The sequence below is a fragment of the Coregonus clupeaformis genome, chromosome 19 (genome assembly GCF_020615455.1).
Source record: "Coregonus clupeaformis isolate EN_2021a chromosome 19, ASM2061545v1, whole genome shotgun sequence".
NCBI classification, from domain to species: domain Eukaryota; kingdom Metazoa; phylum Chordata; class Actinopteri; order Salmoniformes; family Salmonidae; genus Coregonus; species Coregonus clupeaformis.
Window position 1 is genome coordinate 53,277,838 of NC_059210.1, and position 18,081 is coordinate 53,295,918.

Consider the following 18,081-nt stretch of genomic DNA (forward strand, 5'->3'; position numbering starts at 1 on the left):
ATGGAGCTGAATGGAATGGCATCAAACACATGGAAACCATGTGTTTGATGAATTTGATAACGTTCCACTTATTCCGCTCTCTTCAGGATTGCCTGATCCCTCCTGATGACCCAGTTGGACATGACTGGGTCACCAGGATGGATCAGCCAATGAAGTTGGAAGTCCCACCCAGTTGACTACATTACAATGGTGGAAGCCCTCAATGGTGCTGCCCATGCTAATACGGCCTTTTGGCCACACATCTGGAACCAGTTTCTCTGGATGCAACGTGACCAAAGGGGGTGTCCATGTTTACCACTGATTACGGCATAGATACATTGCAGCAATTGGAGGCTTAGTTTTGATTCATTTTATGTTGCATTCTTATTGCATTTACTTTGTATCATTTTTACTTTGCATTCCTCATTGAGCTTTACAACAGAGAATATTTGCATGCCCATGACAAACAAACCATTAGCCTGCAATAAATATTACTTTGAGTCGGTGTTACATTTGACACCTTTTATTACAGCACCATATAGAACAGTCAGTCTTTATACAAAAATAACAATTGGTTTACAACTTCACCAGAAAAAATAATAAAACAAAACATGCAATATCACATTTTTACTGTATACATTTTGAGTTGAATTACTCACACGCTTATACAGAAACGGTTATATAATTCCCTTAAAAAGGTTTTACAGAGGTTAATAACATGAAAAGTTTGTACAAAATGTATGATGCACTTCATGAGAGTGGTGCTTATGCTGCCTTATAAATACTCCTCGGAACCTGGTATTTCTGAACTTCTGACAGCATTGTACCCCGTATAATAAGTGTTTCCTGACCATTTGACCTGATGATTCCAGGTTGGGTCGTCAGTCGTATTATCAGCTTGAGGCTGATGCCATTCCCCATGGCTAGGACTGCACATAACATGCCCTCAGGCTCAAACAGCGATCAGTTCTCTGGGCATCATGTGATTTGATGTTCCCCATAGTTCAATGTGGGATGTTCACAGCCTCCTTTCCTCTCCTCTTGTCCATCTCTTCCTACTGCTGCTCACACCACTGAGGTAGATGTGCTCCTGTAGAGTTGAAGAGTCAGGGGAGGACGATGCAGTGTTTCAGGTGCCGGTGGAGCCTGCTGGAGATCGACAGGGTAGCTGGTACCCCCTCTCCTCTACCCCTCCACATCAGGGACTAGTTGCTGGTCTGCCTCCGGGCCTTGTTGCTACCCCCCGGTGTGAGGTCCTCGTTGGGACGCTTCACGGCAGCATGTCCTCTGCCTGAGTAAAAAAATATATTAAAAAAACACATTTTTCCCTATGAAATTGGTTATGGTGTCTGCTTTGACTCTTGTAACTTCCACCCACGGCCCACATATCTGAGATGGATGAAGTCACAGTTCAGGCCCACATATCTGAGATGGATGAAGTCACAGTTCAAGCCCACATATCAACCTCGATGTAGATGAGATGGGTAGATAAGATGCAGGTTAAAGGACAAGTTCACTTTGGTTCAAAGAAAGTTAATTTGTCCTTTAACCCTACTCTTTGGAAAAAGGCAGGTTTTGCTGTGGTAAGGCCAGCCAAGGAACCAAGGAGGATGGAGAGGGTCTTTACCTGCTTGAGCGGCTGCCTCATGCTGGTTTTCTTCAGGGGAGGTCCCCACACAGTTTCCACCATTGTTAGGATTAGCAGGCACTGTTGCGAGCAGCCCTGTGAAGTGGGGACAAAAGAAGAGTTGTACAGTCAGTCTACCACACCACACCCCCATAGAGAACAAATGATCATGATAATATAAAAGACAAAGTCACTGTATCCACAAAGAATCTCAGAATAAGAGTGCTGGTCTATGGTCAGGTCCGCCCTCCCTTGATTTAAAAGGCAAAACGGATCCTAGATCAGCAAGCCTACTCTGAGACGCTTTGAATAGCTTATCATTGAAATCGTTTGAGTAAGTACCAGAAAAGCGAATTTTCAGGCTATTAGCTGTAATTTCAGCAGGTCGTGCTCTGTGCTCACCCAAGCCGCGGTAGCAGGAGAGCTGCTGGTAGATCTGCGTCATCCTCTGGATGTTGAGGCGGCTGGCCTCGGCGTGGTGCACCATGGGCTTGGGGTAATGCACGCCGATCACGCACTTGGCCGTCTTCTGCACGCTTTCGGGCGCGTTCCAGGGGTCGTAGATGTACTTGGCCGGGAAGGCCTTCAGAATGGGCAGATAGCGCCTGGAAGAACCAAACAGAGAAATCAAATGTCACCTGTTGATGACACACTTATTTTGCAATGAACAATCGAGAAACAATTTCTAGTGGGTACAGCATGGAAATTTAACCAAGACTCTATGAAGTGTATGACGTGACATTGTGGTCTAGCAGGTCATGTACAGAATTGTTTGTCATGGTATACTGCATGTCCTACATGTCTTGTCACAAGCATGGTGAAATAAAACACTGAGGTCTATTACTTGGAGAGTACTTCAAGAGGAAAATAAATAGAGTGTACCACACTGTCTAAATATAGTGGAGGGGTGGACAACTGGGTGTAGGGAGTCTTCTCACCGTATGTAGTCTCCGTTGGGGTCCGTCCTCCTGCCAAAGCCCACGGGGCAGTAGCAGTGGAAAAACTGCTGGAAGAAGGAGCTGCAGGAGAGCCACATCCAGCTACCTGCGTTCACACTCCAGTCTGCATCCAGGAGGAGCTCCTCAAATACCTGACAGGCAAATAAACACACACGGTCAGATATCACAGTCATACATTATCTACCTACTTCTCTCTTTGTCTCCCCTCTCCCTCTCCCCCTTCGTCTCCCTCTAACAGGTATCTACCTTCATGCCCTCCTCCCAGCTGATCCACAGGTCTCCTCTAGTGAGGAAGCAGGCCACAGCGTGTCTGGCCAGGTGGTGGATCCAGCCCTCCTGCCTTAGCTGGGTCATGATGGCGTCAATCCAGGGGAAGCCAGTCCTCCCCTCGGCCCACTTGGCCAGCGCTTCCGGGTTGCGGTCCCAGGGGATCTGCACACACACCGGGTTGCCCTCCATCTTGTCAAAGCGGGGGTTGTTGGTGGCCGTGGTGTAGAAGAACTCACGCCACAGCAGCTGGCCATAGAGCGAGAGGGGCGGCGAGCTGTTTTTCTTCACCTTCCTGTAGAGGTCAGTGAGTTTGAAGTAGAAGAGGCGACAGGAGAGGCAGCCGAAGCGGAGGTAGGAGCTAAGGCCTGTGGGGCTGGCTAGCAAGGAGTTGGCGTTCATCCGGGGACGCTCAAAGTTGGCCACCCATGCCTGGAACACAGAAGGTTAGTGGGGGTTGAATTGACTGAATTTAAATGGAATTGACCCCAAACCTGGCACTGTATGTGTCCACCACACTGGTTCAGTAGTGGTGGGATAGAAAGGGACTACTCCCCACCTTTCTCTCCAGGTGCCTCTCCAGGCGAGTGAGGGCCTCAGTCTCTCCTCCGGGCCATACTGCTGTAGCCAAGCCTTCGGTCTCAAAGCCAAGCTCCTCCAGGGAGGGCACGCCAAACTTGTCGTCATGGTCATCACCGACGGGAGTGGCACACTTCCTCATGACCTCGGCAGTGATGGTCTCAGCGGGCGATTCTACGGCATCCATGTGACTGATGAGCGCCTGGAAACGCTTGTAGGTGAGAGGGGATTGGCCTCCGTTTAGCTCGATGATCCTACAGAGACACATGGACAGAGATAGAGGCATTTAGTGCATCAAGTAACCCTAGCATGACGGCATTATTCATGAATATATTGCTAATACATCATGTTTGCGTATTTGCACAACTTGATCACTTAAAATGGGTTGTATTCTCACAATATCTAATGTATGTCAGCTAGGAACTACAGTATCTAAATCTCCTTGACTGTGTGTGTGAGCCACTCACTTGTCCAGGTCGTAGAGCGTGTGGGAGACTTTGACAGTAACCTCCACCCCGGCCTCGCTGGCCAGCTTCTGGATGGCGGCGTCACGTTCCTTGCCGAAGGGCTCAGAGTCGTACTCATAAGACAGCCGGCTGGTCTGCCATTCCTGGGAAGCAGAGACATCGGAACAAGGTCAGTCATGCCACAGTCAGCCAACATGATAAATAGGGGACCTTTACCGTTGTAAATATAGAGATAGTGGATGTCACAGAAAGCGTTCCACAGGAATGCTGGCCCATGTTGACTCCAATGCTTCCCACAGTTGTGTCAAGTTGACTGGATGTCCTTTGGGTGGTGAACCATTCTTGATACACAAGGGTAACTGTTGAGCGTGAAAAACCCAGCAGCGTTGCAGTTCTTGACACAAACCGGTGCGCCTGGCACCTACTACCATACCCCGTTCAAAGGCTCTTAAATCTGTTGTCATGCCCATTTACCCTCTGAATGGCACACATACACAATCCATGTCTCAATTGTCTCAAGGCTTAAAAAATACTTATCCTCCCCTACACTGATTGAAGTGGATTTAACAAGTGACATCAATAAGGGATCATAGCTTTCACCTGGATTCACCTGGTCAGTCTGTCATGGAAAGAGCAGGTGTTCTTAATGTTTTGTACACTCAGTGTATATATCACATTAAGACTACATACAGTATCCGTAGCACATACCTGAATAAGGATAATTTTTTTCAATTAGATTCTCTTCATATATTTGAGCGTATCTGATACAGTGTATATACGGTACATTTACTGTGACAGGATTTATGGGACATACTGTATTTCTATGCAACAGAGCATACTGTATTTCTATGAGGTATAGGCTACATGTACAGTACCGTAAGTGTATGTACGGTTACAGTAGTGTAATTGTTTACTACGGTAAAGTAAGTGTGACTGTGTTGACTGTACCTTGAACAGTCTGGGGAAGACATCAGTAGGCTGGCCCCGGATGACAAACAGACGGGAGTTGAGCTTGCGGAGGCTGGCGTCTAGGTCCTCCAGACATTGTAGTAAGAACCTGGAATCAAACAGAGGTGATGATCAATCAAGTGATTGTATATCAGAGAGGAAATAGTTTTAAGCATTGATTTAGTTAAATACAGTAAATGAATGGGTACTGCAGTGCATTGGATACTTGTCTTCAGGGAAACAACAGGTCATGGTATTTAAGTTGAACACATTTTCCATATGATCCATCATGTGAGCCATGTTGTATCATATAGGTCTTCATGTCAAAAGCCTCGGCTCCTTCAAAGTGATTATAGCTTGAACCGGAAAGATCAGAGGGCTAGTGGAGAGGAAGTACAAACATGCGATGCTACTTCTCTCAGTTCGTAACATTATTCAGAACTACTTAGCATCTTAGCTTATTGAACAATGTCCTCCTGAACAACAAGTCAATCAGTTAGGCTAGAAGATGTTAGATGGATATTCCCTAAATCATTTTCCCTCATACACACAGGTGACAATATAAGCTAGGCTAAGGATGAAAGAAAACATTTCACCACCAAAATGATTCATGCCCTTACAGTTAACCTACATATATAGGCCTACTCCTCTGTCTGCTGGTATAAAACTGGCGTACCATTTAAAACACCAAGTGGAAACATCCAGTGGAAAATCTTGACTGAATGGAACTTATGTTCCATTACCTTAACAATAAGGTCACTAACATCCCTTGTAGTACACTTCAGCTCACAGCAAAGTAGTTCAACAAAATTACAGCTGCTTGCCTTCCTCAACAGGCAAACCACAGCTAGTGCAACAAGGCCTCATAAGAATGGGTGTACTTTAAACTGTAAAGCCTCACATTCCTGACTAAGCTAACACAAAGTCTGTATCAACATTTAAAGAACATCTCTGGCTAACAGTAGTTCTCTGCCGAGGTAAACTAGCATACTTTGTGATAAGCCTGGGCTCCTGGGGCAGGACTGCTGGACTGACACTCTACAAATAGGCCTCGGCTCGAACTTCCCCATTCTGCTGTGATATTGTCCTCAAACTACATAGGCAGTGTTGATAACAACACTGAGTGGTCCTCTGTAGCTCAGTTGGTAGAGCATGGCACTTGCAACGCAAAGATAATGGGTTTGATTCCCAGGACCACCCATTTGTAAAATGGATGCACACATGACTTTAAGTTGCTTTGGATAAAAACATATGCTAAATGGCATATATTAGTGTCGTCATTGTGTCACGCAGCCAATAAATTAGCCTACCCTACTGTTTGTTATGACAACATGGATATCAATCAAGTTAAGAGAGGGCGACTGTCTGAACGTCCTGTTCTGTGTTAGGTGTCAGGTGACTTAACTGTCCCCTAGGGTGGCATCCCATCACCCGGCCTATACCCTCAACTGAAAATGGCGTCCTCCTGTTGTCTTCCTCCATTCACAGTGAATGCTGTCTGGGGCTTGTCACCAGCTGTACTCTACTTGGAACTCTTATGAAACATGTAGAGTGATTAGCAGCAGCACTGCAGACAAGTTTTAAAATGTGATATATGAAAGGGTAGTGTAGCCTATTATGACTTTATGGGTGGCTTAGTGGGTAAGAGTGTTGTGCCAGTAACTGAAAGGTCGCTGGTTCTAATCCCCGAGCCGACTAAGTGAAAAAATCTGTCGATGTGCCCTTAAGCAAGGCACTTAACCCTAATTGCTCATGTAAATCGCTCTGGATAAGAGCGTCTGCAAAATCACTAAAATGTATGATGACTAGTGGCCCTACAAGCAATGTCATCTTCATGCATACACTTGAACAGTGGGGTAATGCAAGGTGACCACAAAGTGAACATGGCACAATATTGAAAGGTTGCAAACTGAATTTGAATGGATGCAAGCCTCTTTGTATCCAATGGTGAGACATTACCAGACTACAAAATAGATGCTATGGGGCTCAGGGACAGCGTTATGGGCGGCCCTTAGGGGGCCTGGCCTACCTCCTTGCCCGTCCAAATAAAATATTGTATTATTTATTTGCAGGGCCGGCGCCAGAACAAATCAGATGGACAGCCATTTGATTTCTATAGGCAGGCCCATTGTTTTCACGGGACCTCCTGTGTGCAATGGGTGTTATAATAAAAGCCATAGGCTTGGGGAAGCTTACAAGTTATCCTACCAATCTACGTACCAGTTATGATAATTTTTTATATGCACATTTTCATGGTAAACAGTTTCATTTCAATAATAACGTTTTAGTTTCTCAAAATAATTGTCACATGGTTAATCATAAAAATGCTAGATCACCAGCCTTTGCCATATGGACACATTGGTACACCGTGATCCATGGGCGGCTAAAGAAATTAGCGCATGGAACTCAGAGATAGCCTATATGCCAATGCAGCAGCAGGCCTATAACTTCCATCGTCAACTAAATAAAATACATAGGCCTAAAGCTGACAAAATAAAAACAGTAAATTCAGGTTCTTTCAATCGCTACTCTGCCTGTCTGCCTCCCTTTCTATCTAACTTGACTTGAGATATCACTAGTGAAGTGCAACATTGTATCAACTCAGCAGGTCGGCATGCTCAGGCGCGCGAGCTCCCTCAACGTTATCAGGACAGAGAAACCACACAGCTGCTCATTGCTCACATGGAGCATTCCAAACAAAATATGAAAAAATTGACAAAACTCCTAAATGATGGTTATGACATAAACCAAAACTTGTTTCTCACAAGTGTAGCAGGTTGTGAACTCTGCAAACAACGTTTCCACTCCAAGAATGAGAACGGTAAATGACTAATACATCAAATAACTGAAATGAATGTAACCAAATGACAGGGATTAACGGTACATGTACTGGGCCTAATGGGGAATTGATCAAAATAAACAATCAAAGGGCAAACAATTCACACAATGACACAATGCATGTGCAAGAATTGGCGGGAGACAGCGGAGCACATTATGGAGAGCTGAGTGCATGCATTCTGGAGAGAGACGCCCATATCTTCGCCACACACCCCTCCCCTTCTTCTTGTCTCAACATTTTAAATTATACTCAAGACACGTTTTCACACATTTGAGATGCTGTTCACTGACAGCCGCAACTGAATAATCAGCTAGGCCTATTGCCAGGCGCGCTGCCCAAATTGCTGGCTTCCCAAATAGGCATAGGCCTAAGCACTTGTGATTTGAAACAATCCACAGCAACAACACAAATTAAGAAGCTAATGATCCTCTGTGGCTCAGTCAAGCTGTCTGGTAAAGTATTTTGAATTATTTTACTTAGACAGGAGTAATGATAGAACTTTGGCAAAACATCAAATTTACTTTAGGGGAAGCCAGCATCCGAACAGTGCACCTGCCAACTTTCCTTTCTAATTCACAAGAGGCTGAAACCAGAGATCTGTATACAATGACGAGATGCTCATGTCTCTGTTTAACAATGTGAGTCGTTGTCCCAAAGGCGGGAATACAGGTGACAAGCTTAGGTCTGCATATTATGACCATAGGAACGCATTGGGCTTATTCAGGATAGATTTTGGCGAGAAAGAGCCCTATCACATTGCCTCTTCCTATCTGCTGAAACTAGTGAGCGAAACAGCGTCGCTACACCCTGTTAGATTAATTTGGATTTTAAGAATAATGACTAAAGAATTTCACCACAAACACAGTATAAATGTTAGAATTATCATGTAGTGTCAACCCACTAACAGAGGGGGCGGTACTAAACATTCAAGGGGGAAGGCGGGAACTGTTTAAGAAAGCCACCTAAAGGTGGGAGGAGCATAGTGCCTTTGTTTGTCAAGGGGTATAAAAACAGTATGTTTGTGTTTTTGGTCAGAGCTCCCCATGAATAAATATACCGATAATTACTTGTGGATTGTGGACCTTGAATCATTGATGATTAAAACCAGAGCTTTACAACCTCTGGTAATGCTTCAAGCTTAGGGTGAATTAGAGATAGAAATTCACATGACACACCCGCAATAACATCTGCTAAATATGTGTATGCGACCAATAAAACGTGATTTTACTATATGTAGCCATGCATCTGATGCTGTCTGGACAGAAAAAGTATGACATGCCATACTCTTTTTGTCCAGACAGCATCAGATACATGGTCCACACATACGGAGGCAGAGGGGCGCTGTTTCGTTCGCTCTGATGATTTATCTGAGATTGATGGGTCTCTTTCTGTTGGCGCACGTCTAGGTCAAATGAATTATCAATATTTCAATATTTTATTTGACGGGCAAGGAGTATAGTAGAGTGGGTTACTCTGGCCTACTTGAGTACACAGTGAGAGCGTGCGTAATTTACAATGGCAAGAAGACCAAGACGAATGGATGCACGTTGTGTTAGCGTTCCTACAAAATCTGAATGAAAATGACTCAGATGGGAAGAATCGATCATGGCATCTCCAATTATTATTATTCTGATTCTGAGCCTTAAGCCAGATGTACACTGCAAGATTTTGGCAGAGATTTAGCTTTCACCGACAAGTTTTTGAGATCGAAGACATAATCCCCACGCCGTTGCCTACTCGGGGCGCGCTGCCGTCACTGACGCTCGTTTAATGTGAGCGGGTCAGAGACGCAATCTGAGGGCTACGGATCTCGTCTTCGAGCATTCCCTGAAGTCCTGATATTTTCAAACATGTTTGATTTTATCGGCACAAAATCTGCAATGCTCTTGTAGTGTGAGATGTGCAACGACAAGTTTTGAGAACGGTGATCAGCAATAGCCAATGAGAGCTCTCCAGAGAAGAAACCAGTGAGATGATTACATTGTTTGGCTTCACCCAGAATGAGTAGACTCTCAAGCAGTAGCGATGACTACTACTAATATGCGTTTGTCCTTGCCTTTAACCAAAGAGTCAAATCTTTACAGCTCTGAAGTTCACAAGCAATGTTATTCAATTTAAAATGTTGGCTGAAAACGTTTATGATGCTGCTTTGAGCCACAGCTCGTTGTATCTACATTAAATGTAATCAAATCATCACATAATTGTTTTAGCGAGACAGTGTGGTATGGAGAATCCTCACGACCAACTGAAGAATCTTGTAGTGTGTGACCCCAGTCTATGCCACATCGTTTAGTGTGCACACCACTACATTGGCAAGACCAAAAAATAAAAAGACAGTTGTTTAATGTGAGAGGCTCAGCGGTTAGGATTTTGAAAAAGCCAGAATGGTGCGCACTGAGACAGGTGAGAAGAGAGGCAGGATGGTATTGTTTGGATAGAACAAGCCAGTGACAATGCTACAGCCAATTATCAGCACAAAATGTAATCACTGAGAGAGCAGGCCCTACATCTCAAGCAAAAAACAACAGAACGCACTAGGAATGGACATGAGTAATCGAGTACTCGAATGACGTCAAAAATCGATCTTTAACCAGAGATCACATTTAGTTCAAATACTGTAAAAGTATTTGCTCAAAATTCAGTCTTGAAGATCAACGTTAATGTGCTTTGACTCGTGTTCCAATTGTACATGCGCATTTGCGGGATACAACAAAAAAAGAAACCAAGCCAAGCATCACACATTTCTGCTTCCTAAATTTCCTTTCCCCTTCATGTCTCACTCAATTGTGTTCCGACCGCTCCCTCTACACACACACACACACACACACACACACACACACACACACACACGTGTTGAGTGTACCTAGAGGCACACTCAGACATCTTTTACAAACAAAGCATGTGTCTAGTGAGTCCGCCAGAACAGAGAGGCAGTAGGGGATGACCAGAGATGTTCTCTTGATAAGTGAAACATTTTCCTGTCCTGCTAAGCATTGAAAATGTAACGAGTACTGTTGGGTGTCATGGAAAATGTATGGAGTAAAAAGTATATTATTTTCTTTAGGAATGTAGTTAAGTAAAAGTTGTCAAAAATATAAATAGTAAAGTACAGATACCCAAATAAACTACTTATTAAGTATTACTTTAAAGTATTTTTACACCACTGAATAAATTACTATAAAAACGTATCTAACTGATGGGATGGATACACAAGCTACATTCCTTGTCAAATGACGACAGTTGTATCACAAATTGGACACAAAATGGACTGGTTAACTGAAGTAGGGGAATATGTGTTCCGACAATGAGCTGCAGTTTTGGAATAATTGCGCAATTTAGCTTAGGCTACTTTGCAGTTGTCACTAGTTCCCACAGCCACAAAGTCAACATTGGCTATATCGTAAAAATTCATGAAAACAAACATTTGCTTTTTTACATTTAAGGTTAGGGTGAGTCATAAGGTTAGCAGTGTGGTTAGGGTTAAAATCAGATTTTAAGAAGCGAAATTGTAGAAACAGGCAGCGTTCATGACTTTGTGGCTGTAGAACCTAATGTTAGTGACGGCCCTACTTTGCCAACTGCTAGTGGCATTTTGAATTGGTTAGCCTAGGCTATTACCGCCCTAAATATAGACAGGTTCCACACTGAAAATATGTCAAACATTAGTTTGATAAAGACAAAGAGCGTATTTTTCTTCAGAATCATTAAGCCTACTCACCAAACAGATGTCCTGGCCAATGTTCCCTCTAAGTTCCCCGGGACTGCCACACAGAAGAAATATCAGCCCACGCAGAGAAGCACAAATTGAACTTCACTCAACTTTCTAGAGTTTTCCCCCTTAGTTACTATCAACATTTCCCTTTACTGTGATCGAATTAACACAATATTAGCCTCTTTCAATGCAACATAACTATGCAAGACTTAATATGCTAAACTAACTATGCAAGAGATTTTTGTTGTAGGCAGAACACATCGGAGTAGGATTCTATTGCATTGACACACTACTCAGCCCGTACTCTACACAGACCTGTGAGGCATAACCAATCAGAGCTGCAGTAGGCCTATATGCAAATAGACCATTGCCATATTTGGATCTGTGCCATTCACTTTGAACTGGACTGTGTTTACGGTCGTGAGTAGATGCGCTTGTTTTGAGATCAAAGCGAGAGCTGCATGTAGCCATGTGTGCACATTTGTTCATATCCTTTTGCTAGTTAATGAGTTATTAGCCCAGGTATAGATCATGTGTAGTCAGCAATGGGGGAGTGATTGCTTTCTACAAGAGCACAAAACGTGGACATTTCTAGACATCTTTGAAAAGCGAGTCTGATAAAGAGATATTTTTTTTGTCTTATCTCCCGAGTGGCGCAGTGGTCTAAGGCACTGCATCGCAGTGCTAGCTGTGCCACTAGAGATCCTGGTTCGAATCCAGGCTCTGTCGTAGCCGGCCGCGACCGGGAGACCCATGGGGCGGCGCACAATTTGCCCAGCGTCGTCCAGGGTAGGGGAGGGAATGGCCGGCGGGGATGTAGCTCAGTTGGTAGAGCATGGCGTTTGCAACGCCAGGGTTGTGGGTTCGCTTCCCACGGGGGGTATAAAAAATAATGTATGCACTAACTGTAAGTCGCTCTGGATAAGAGCGTCTGCTAAATGACTAAAATGTAAATGATAAAATGGGCAATGTTGTATTTGTTGCTAAGTAGCCAATAGGCAGTAGCATAATGTGTCTGATTCTCTGTAATAATGGTATGGGAATAATAATGCATTTTATTTTGTAAAGTGGTTTCTTGCATCAAACAACAACATTTTCAGTCATCTCCTTTCTGAAGGACAAGTGGATAAACAGGTTAATGTCAAGTCCTGCATGTTTTTTTCAAAAGTCTCATGGAATGTAACAAGGCTATGCCAACGCACAGCCATAGGCTTCTACAAGCAAGCACCACACTGCTGAAGTTACTACCTTTTTGAAGATTGTTTTCCACGATATAATATAACCAGTTGATACTACAGTTTCAATAAATGAATCTTAAAATTGCACTTTTTTTATTGACTGAGGCATTTTAGCATTTAGGATTCGTTATCTGTAATGGTTATAATAAATTAGGCATTGTTACGCACTGTTGGCATATAGTTAAATGCAAAAAAAATTCCCCCCAGTGCTGCCCTTGTAAAAAACATTTATAGCATTTTTTTTCTTCAATTCCAGTACTCGAAAATAAAGTCATGTGAGTACTTGAACAGTCAAAAAAGGTAAAATGCCCATCCCTACAACGCACTCACCAGCTTTCGTTGTTTATGTGACATGAACACTAAGCTTCACTAAGCTAAGGACCCTGGGTCTAAACACCTCCCTCTGCAACCGGATCCTGGACTTCCTGACGGGCCGCCCCAAAGTGGTAAGGGTAGGTAACAACATATCCGCCACGCTGATCCTCAACACGGGGGCCCCTCAGGGGTGCGTGCTCAGTCCCCTCCTGCACTCCCTGTTCACTCATGACTGCATGGCCAGGCACGACTCCAACACCATCATTAAGTTTGCCGATGACACAACAGTGGTAGGCCTGATAACCGACAACTACGAGACAGCCTATAGGGAGGAGGTCAGAGACCTGGCCTTGTGGTGCCAGGACAACAACCTCTCCCTCAACGTGATCAAGACAAAGGAGATGATTGTGGACTACAGGAAAAAGAAGAGGACCGAGCACGCCCCCATTCTCATCGACGGGGCTGTAGTGGAGCAGGTTGAGAGCTTCAAGTTCCTTGGTGTCCATATCACCAACAAACTAACATGGTCCAAGCACACCAAGACAGTTGTGAAGAGGGCACGACAAAGCCTATTCCCCCTAAGGAGACTGAAAAGATTTGGCATGGGTCCTCAGATCCTCAAAAGGTTCTACAGCTGCACCAGAGAGCATCCTGACTGGTTGCATCACTGCCTGGTATGGCAACTGCTCTGCCTCCGACCGCAAGGCACTACAGAGGGTAGTGCGTACGGCCCAGTACATCCCTGGGGCCAAGCTTCCTGCCATCCAGGACCTCTATACCAGGCGGTGTCAGAGGAAGGCCCTAAAAATTGTCAAAGACTCCAGCCACCCTAGTCATAGACTGTTCTCTCTGCTACCGCACGGCAAGCGGTACCGGAGCGCCAAGTCTAGATCCAAGAGGCTTCTAAACAGCTTTTACCCCCAAGCCATAAGACTCCTGAACATCTAATCAAATGGCTACCCAGACTATTTGCATTGCCCCCCACCCCTCTTTTACACTGCTGCTACTCTCTGTTTATTATCTATGCATAGTCACTTTAATAACTCTACCTACATGTACACTACCGTTCAAAAGTTTGGGGTCACTTAGAAATGTCCTTGTTTTCAAAAGAAAAGCATTATTTTTGTCCATTAAAATAACATCAAATTGATCAGAAATACAGTGTAGACATTGTTAATGTTTTAGATGGCTATTGTAGCTGGAAACGGCTGATTTTTAATGGAATATCTACATAGGTGTACAGAGGCCCATTATCAGCAACCATCAGTCCTGTGTTCCAATGGCACGTTGTGTTTGCTAATCCAAGTTTGTCATTTTAAAAGGCTAATTGATCATTAGAAAACCCTTTTGGAATTATGTTAGCACAGCTGAAAACTGGCCTTCTTGAGTATCTGGAGCGTCAGCAATTGTGGGTTCGATTACAGGCTCAAAATGGCCAGAAACAAATAACTTTCTTCTGAAACACGTCAGTCTATTATTTTTCTGAGAAATTAAGGCTATTCCATGCAAGAAATTGCCAAGAAACTGAAGATCTCGTACAACGCTGTGTACTACTAACTTCACAGAACAGCGCAAACTGTCTCGAACCAGAATAGAAAGAGGAGTGGGAGGCCCCGGTGCACAACTGAGCAAGAGGATAAATACATTAGAGTGTCTAGTTTGAGAAACAGATGCCTCACAGCTCCTCAACTGGCAGCTTCATTAAATAGTACCCGTAAAACACCAGTCTCAACATCAACAGTGAAGAGGCGACACCGGGATGCTGACCTCCTAGGCAGAGAAAAAGCCATATCTCAGACTGGCCAATAAAAAGAAAAGATTAAGATGGGTAGTCTGAGATATGGCTTTTTCTTTGCAACTCTGCCTAGAAGGTCAGCATCCTGGAGTCGCCTCTTCACTGTTGACGTTGAGACTGGTGTTTTGCAGGTACTATTTAATGAAGCTGCCAGTTGAGGACCTGTGAGGCGTCTGTTTCTCAAGAGGAGATAAGTTATTTCTTAGCAGGGACAGCCTGTGCCTTTCTGTTCTGGCTGCTACAGCTCTGTGAGCTGCCTGGACTATGTGTGTTTCCTGGGCTGGCCCGGGCTCAATCACCGGATGCTAGGGCAGCTACCATAAGAGGAGGCTAGTTTTCAGGAGGAGGGGGGGAGGGGGGGTTGAGCGGGGGTGGAATGTAGGTCAGAGCTGCGAGGAGAGCAGAGTGCCATAACCACCCTAATGACACAGTGCCCTGTTTCCCCTACTAAGCCCTGCCTGCCTGCACTCAGGCAGGATGGGGAGGGTAACTTACATCATCGTTACTGCTATGCATGTTCTTAAACCTGCAGAAATGTACTCTCCTCAACACACGTTTCAACGAAGAACACATCACAACGCTCACCATTGTTATGGTAATAGAAACAATAGACTGTCCCACATACATGGGATGTTCCAGGACACCTACAGCACCCGATGTCACAGGAAGGCCAAAAAGATCATCAAGGACATCAACCACCCAAGCCACTACCTGTTCACCCCCCTATCATCCAGAAGGCGAGGTCAGTACAGGTGCATCAAAGCTGGGGCCGAAAGACTGAAAAACAGATTATATCTCAAGGCCATCAGACTGTTAAATAGCCTTCACTAGCACATTAGAGGCTGCTGCCTATATACATAGATTAGAAATCACTGGCCACTTTAATAAATGGAACACTAGTCACTTTAATAATGTTTACATATCTTGCATTACTCATCTCATATGTATATACTGTATTCTATTCTACTCTATCTTAGTCTATGCCACTCTGACATTGCTCGTCCATATATGTATATATTCTTAATTCCATTGCTTTACTTAGATTTGTGTGTATTGGGTATATGTTGTGAAATTGTTAGCTATTACTTGTTAGATATTACTGCACTGTCGGAGCTAGAAACACAAACATATCGCTACACCCGCAATAACATCTGCTAAACACGTGTATGTGACCAATAAAATTTGATTTTTTCTACATGTCATTCTCCCTTTCGCGTCTCTAAACTGAGTATGTTATTCTCCCAGTCTCTTCATGCCTTAAATGAAAATTGTCATAATTGGCCAAACTAAAGCAACATAGTATCTGGGCTAAATGAAAGGGAATTCAAGGTCAAGCAGTTATTGCAACAGTCATTGGTCCCCCTGGAATGCCCTTGCTTCCAGTTTTGCACACAGTTGTTTAACTCAATTTACTGTAGGCTAATAATTTGCTCAGTATTTTTTGTAATAACTTAGTCATTTGCAGTCATAATGCACTATAACTGCAGTGGTGTAAAGTACTTAAGTAAAAATACTTTAAAGTACTACTTAAGTAGTTTTTGGGGGTATCTGTACTTTACTTTACTATTTATATAACTTTTACTTCACTACATTCCTAAAGAAAATAATGTACTTTTTACTCCATACATTTTTCCTGACACCCCAAAGTACTTGTTACATTTTGACAGGAAAATGGTCCAATTCACGCACTTATAAAGACAACATCCCTGGTCATCCCAATTGCCTCTGATCTGGCAGACTCACTAAACACAAATGCTTTGTTTGTAAATTAATGTCTGAGTGTTGTAGTGTGCCCCTGGCTATCCGTAAATTTTAAAAAACAAGAAATTGTGCTGTCTGGTTTGCATAATATAAGGTATTTGAAATTATTAATACTTTTACTTTTGATACTTAAGTACATTTTAGCAATTCCATATACTTTTGATACTTAAGTATTTTTAAAAGCAAGTACTTTTACTCAAGTAGTATTTTACTGGGTGACTCACTTTTACTTGAGTAATTTTCTATTAAGGTATCTTTACTTGTACTCAAGTATGACTTTTGAGTACTTTTTACACCACTGTATAACTGCGTACATAAGTGTGGTGCTTCTAGGGATGCCCTTCTTTCTTACCTAGAGGCACAAACACTAATGTCATTCCTAACCACTAGGCCCTACTGTTACAATTTAATATAACTATGTGCATGCACTGCATAACAGTAGCCTATTGCGTGTGGTGCTTCTAGGAATGCCCTACATTCCTGTCTAGGTGGCACACCAAACACACTAATGTCATTCATAACTAAATATTTCTGAATGCGAAAAGCAGGATGTGTGACCTACATCTGCTTGGTGTGAGTGCCACATAATGTGTGAGTGTAAAACAAAAAACGTCCTTGCCTCCACCTGCTGATGCCCACGTTGGAAGACCCTGCAAACCAGGGGTCTAGGATGTAAACACAGCGAAGGGTGTCAGCTCCCCGGATAGACTCCTTCAGCGAGGGGTTGTCGTGGAGCCGCAGGCCCTTCCTGAACCAGTGGATCGTGTTGCCTACCATTTCACTTGCTGTCCCTTCTTTTATGTACACGAGTCTTCGGTGATACCGCAGCGTTGACCACAAAACGCTCACGACTTAAAACAATAACCCTTCGCCTGCCCAAAATGTGTTTCGGTTCTTTCGCCTTACTGTTTTTATAATGTAGTTACTCAAGTTATCTAACCTTGTTCCATGAATTTGTCCATTGCATTCTCTGTTGCCGCATATGATTTGGTGACCGCTGATAAATACAGTGTAGCGACAGGTCTCGCTCTCATCAACTTTGTATCGAGCGCATTAAGTGTAAGACATTGCTTTATCTTTGATGATTCTTTTCAACACGCAAGTAAAAAGAACACTTAAAAATGACCTGCTGTCTTGCTTGTTTGCCGGTAGCAGCTCGAAAAAAAATTCTCCTTGCGTTGAGTCGTAGTGAGTGAACTAAAATAGGCCTATAGCAATAGCTAGCTACAAAGTTTTGATCACAAATGAGAAAGAAATGACTGTTCCAATATCATTTCAATGTATTCCGATTAGCAATTATAATGTTCTTCGTTTTCAGACGGCATTGTCGACCATTCGAAAGACATTTTCTTTGCCAACATCTCCACCCACAGAGGATAGAAATGGACGAATCTGATTGGTTAATGTCACTGGTTATGTAAGGTTTTCTCGCTCACGTTTCTGTGGTGTGCTTACTGCTTGCTATTTTGTGTTTTTTCCACAAAGGCATCATTTATAGTTACTATCCAAGCAACACAATATTTTATGTTTAATCAGTTATTTACAGCATACTTTAAACAATATAGTCTGAATATTGAGATTAGTTTTGTAGGTTG

General features: G+C 43.4%; 1 protein-coding gene across 1 annotated transcript; it reads right to left on the reverse strand.

The window, feature by feature from the left end:
* Positions 1-486: 486 nt before the first annotated feature.
* Positions 487-17,868, reverse strand: LOC121532268 (cryptochrome-1-like). Its single transcript, XM_041838114.2, has 9 exons — positions 17,106-17,868; positions 4,827-4,935; positions 3,879-4,021; positions 3,392-3,665; positions 2,812-3,264; positions 2,545-2,696; positions 2,009-2,211; positions 1,607-1,702; positions 487-1,270 (listed from the first exon to the last, which is right to left on the reverse strand). Exons 1-9 carry the CDS (start codon positions 17,261-17,263, stop codon positions 1,185-1,187), a joined length of 1,674 nt encoding a protein of 557 aa, XP_041694048.2. The 5' UTR covers positions 17,264-17,868; the 3' UTR covers positions 487-1,184.
* Between the last annotated feature and the right edge of the window lie 213 nt (positions 17,869-18,081).

Excerpts from the sequence above, each read along its gene's own strand:
- LOC121532268 (XM_041838114.2), bottom strand. The coding sequence starts at position 17,263 with ATGGTAGGCAACACGATCCACTGGTTCAGGAAGGGCCTGCGGCTCCAC. Across the intron at positions 4,022-4,826 it reads TCTTCCCCAGACTGTTCAAG|GAATGGCAGACCAGCCGGCT; the intron begins GTACAGTCAACA and ends TCTGCTTCCCAG. Across the intron at positions 1,271-1,606 it reads TGAGGCAGCCGCTCAAGCAG|GCAGAGGACATGCTGCCGTG; the intron begins GTAAAGACCCTC and ends TTTTTTACTCAG.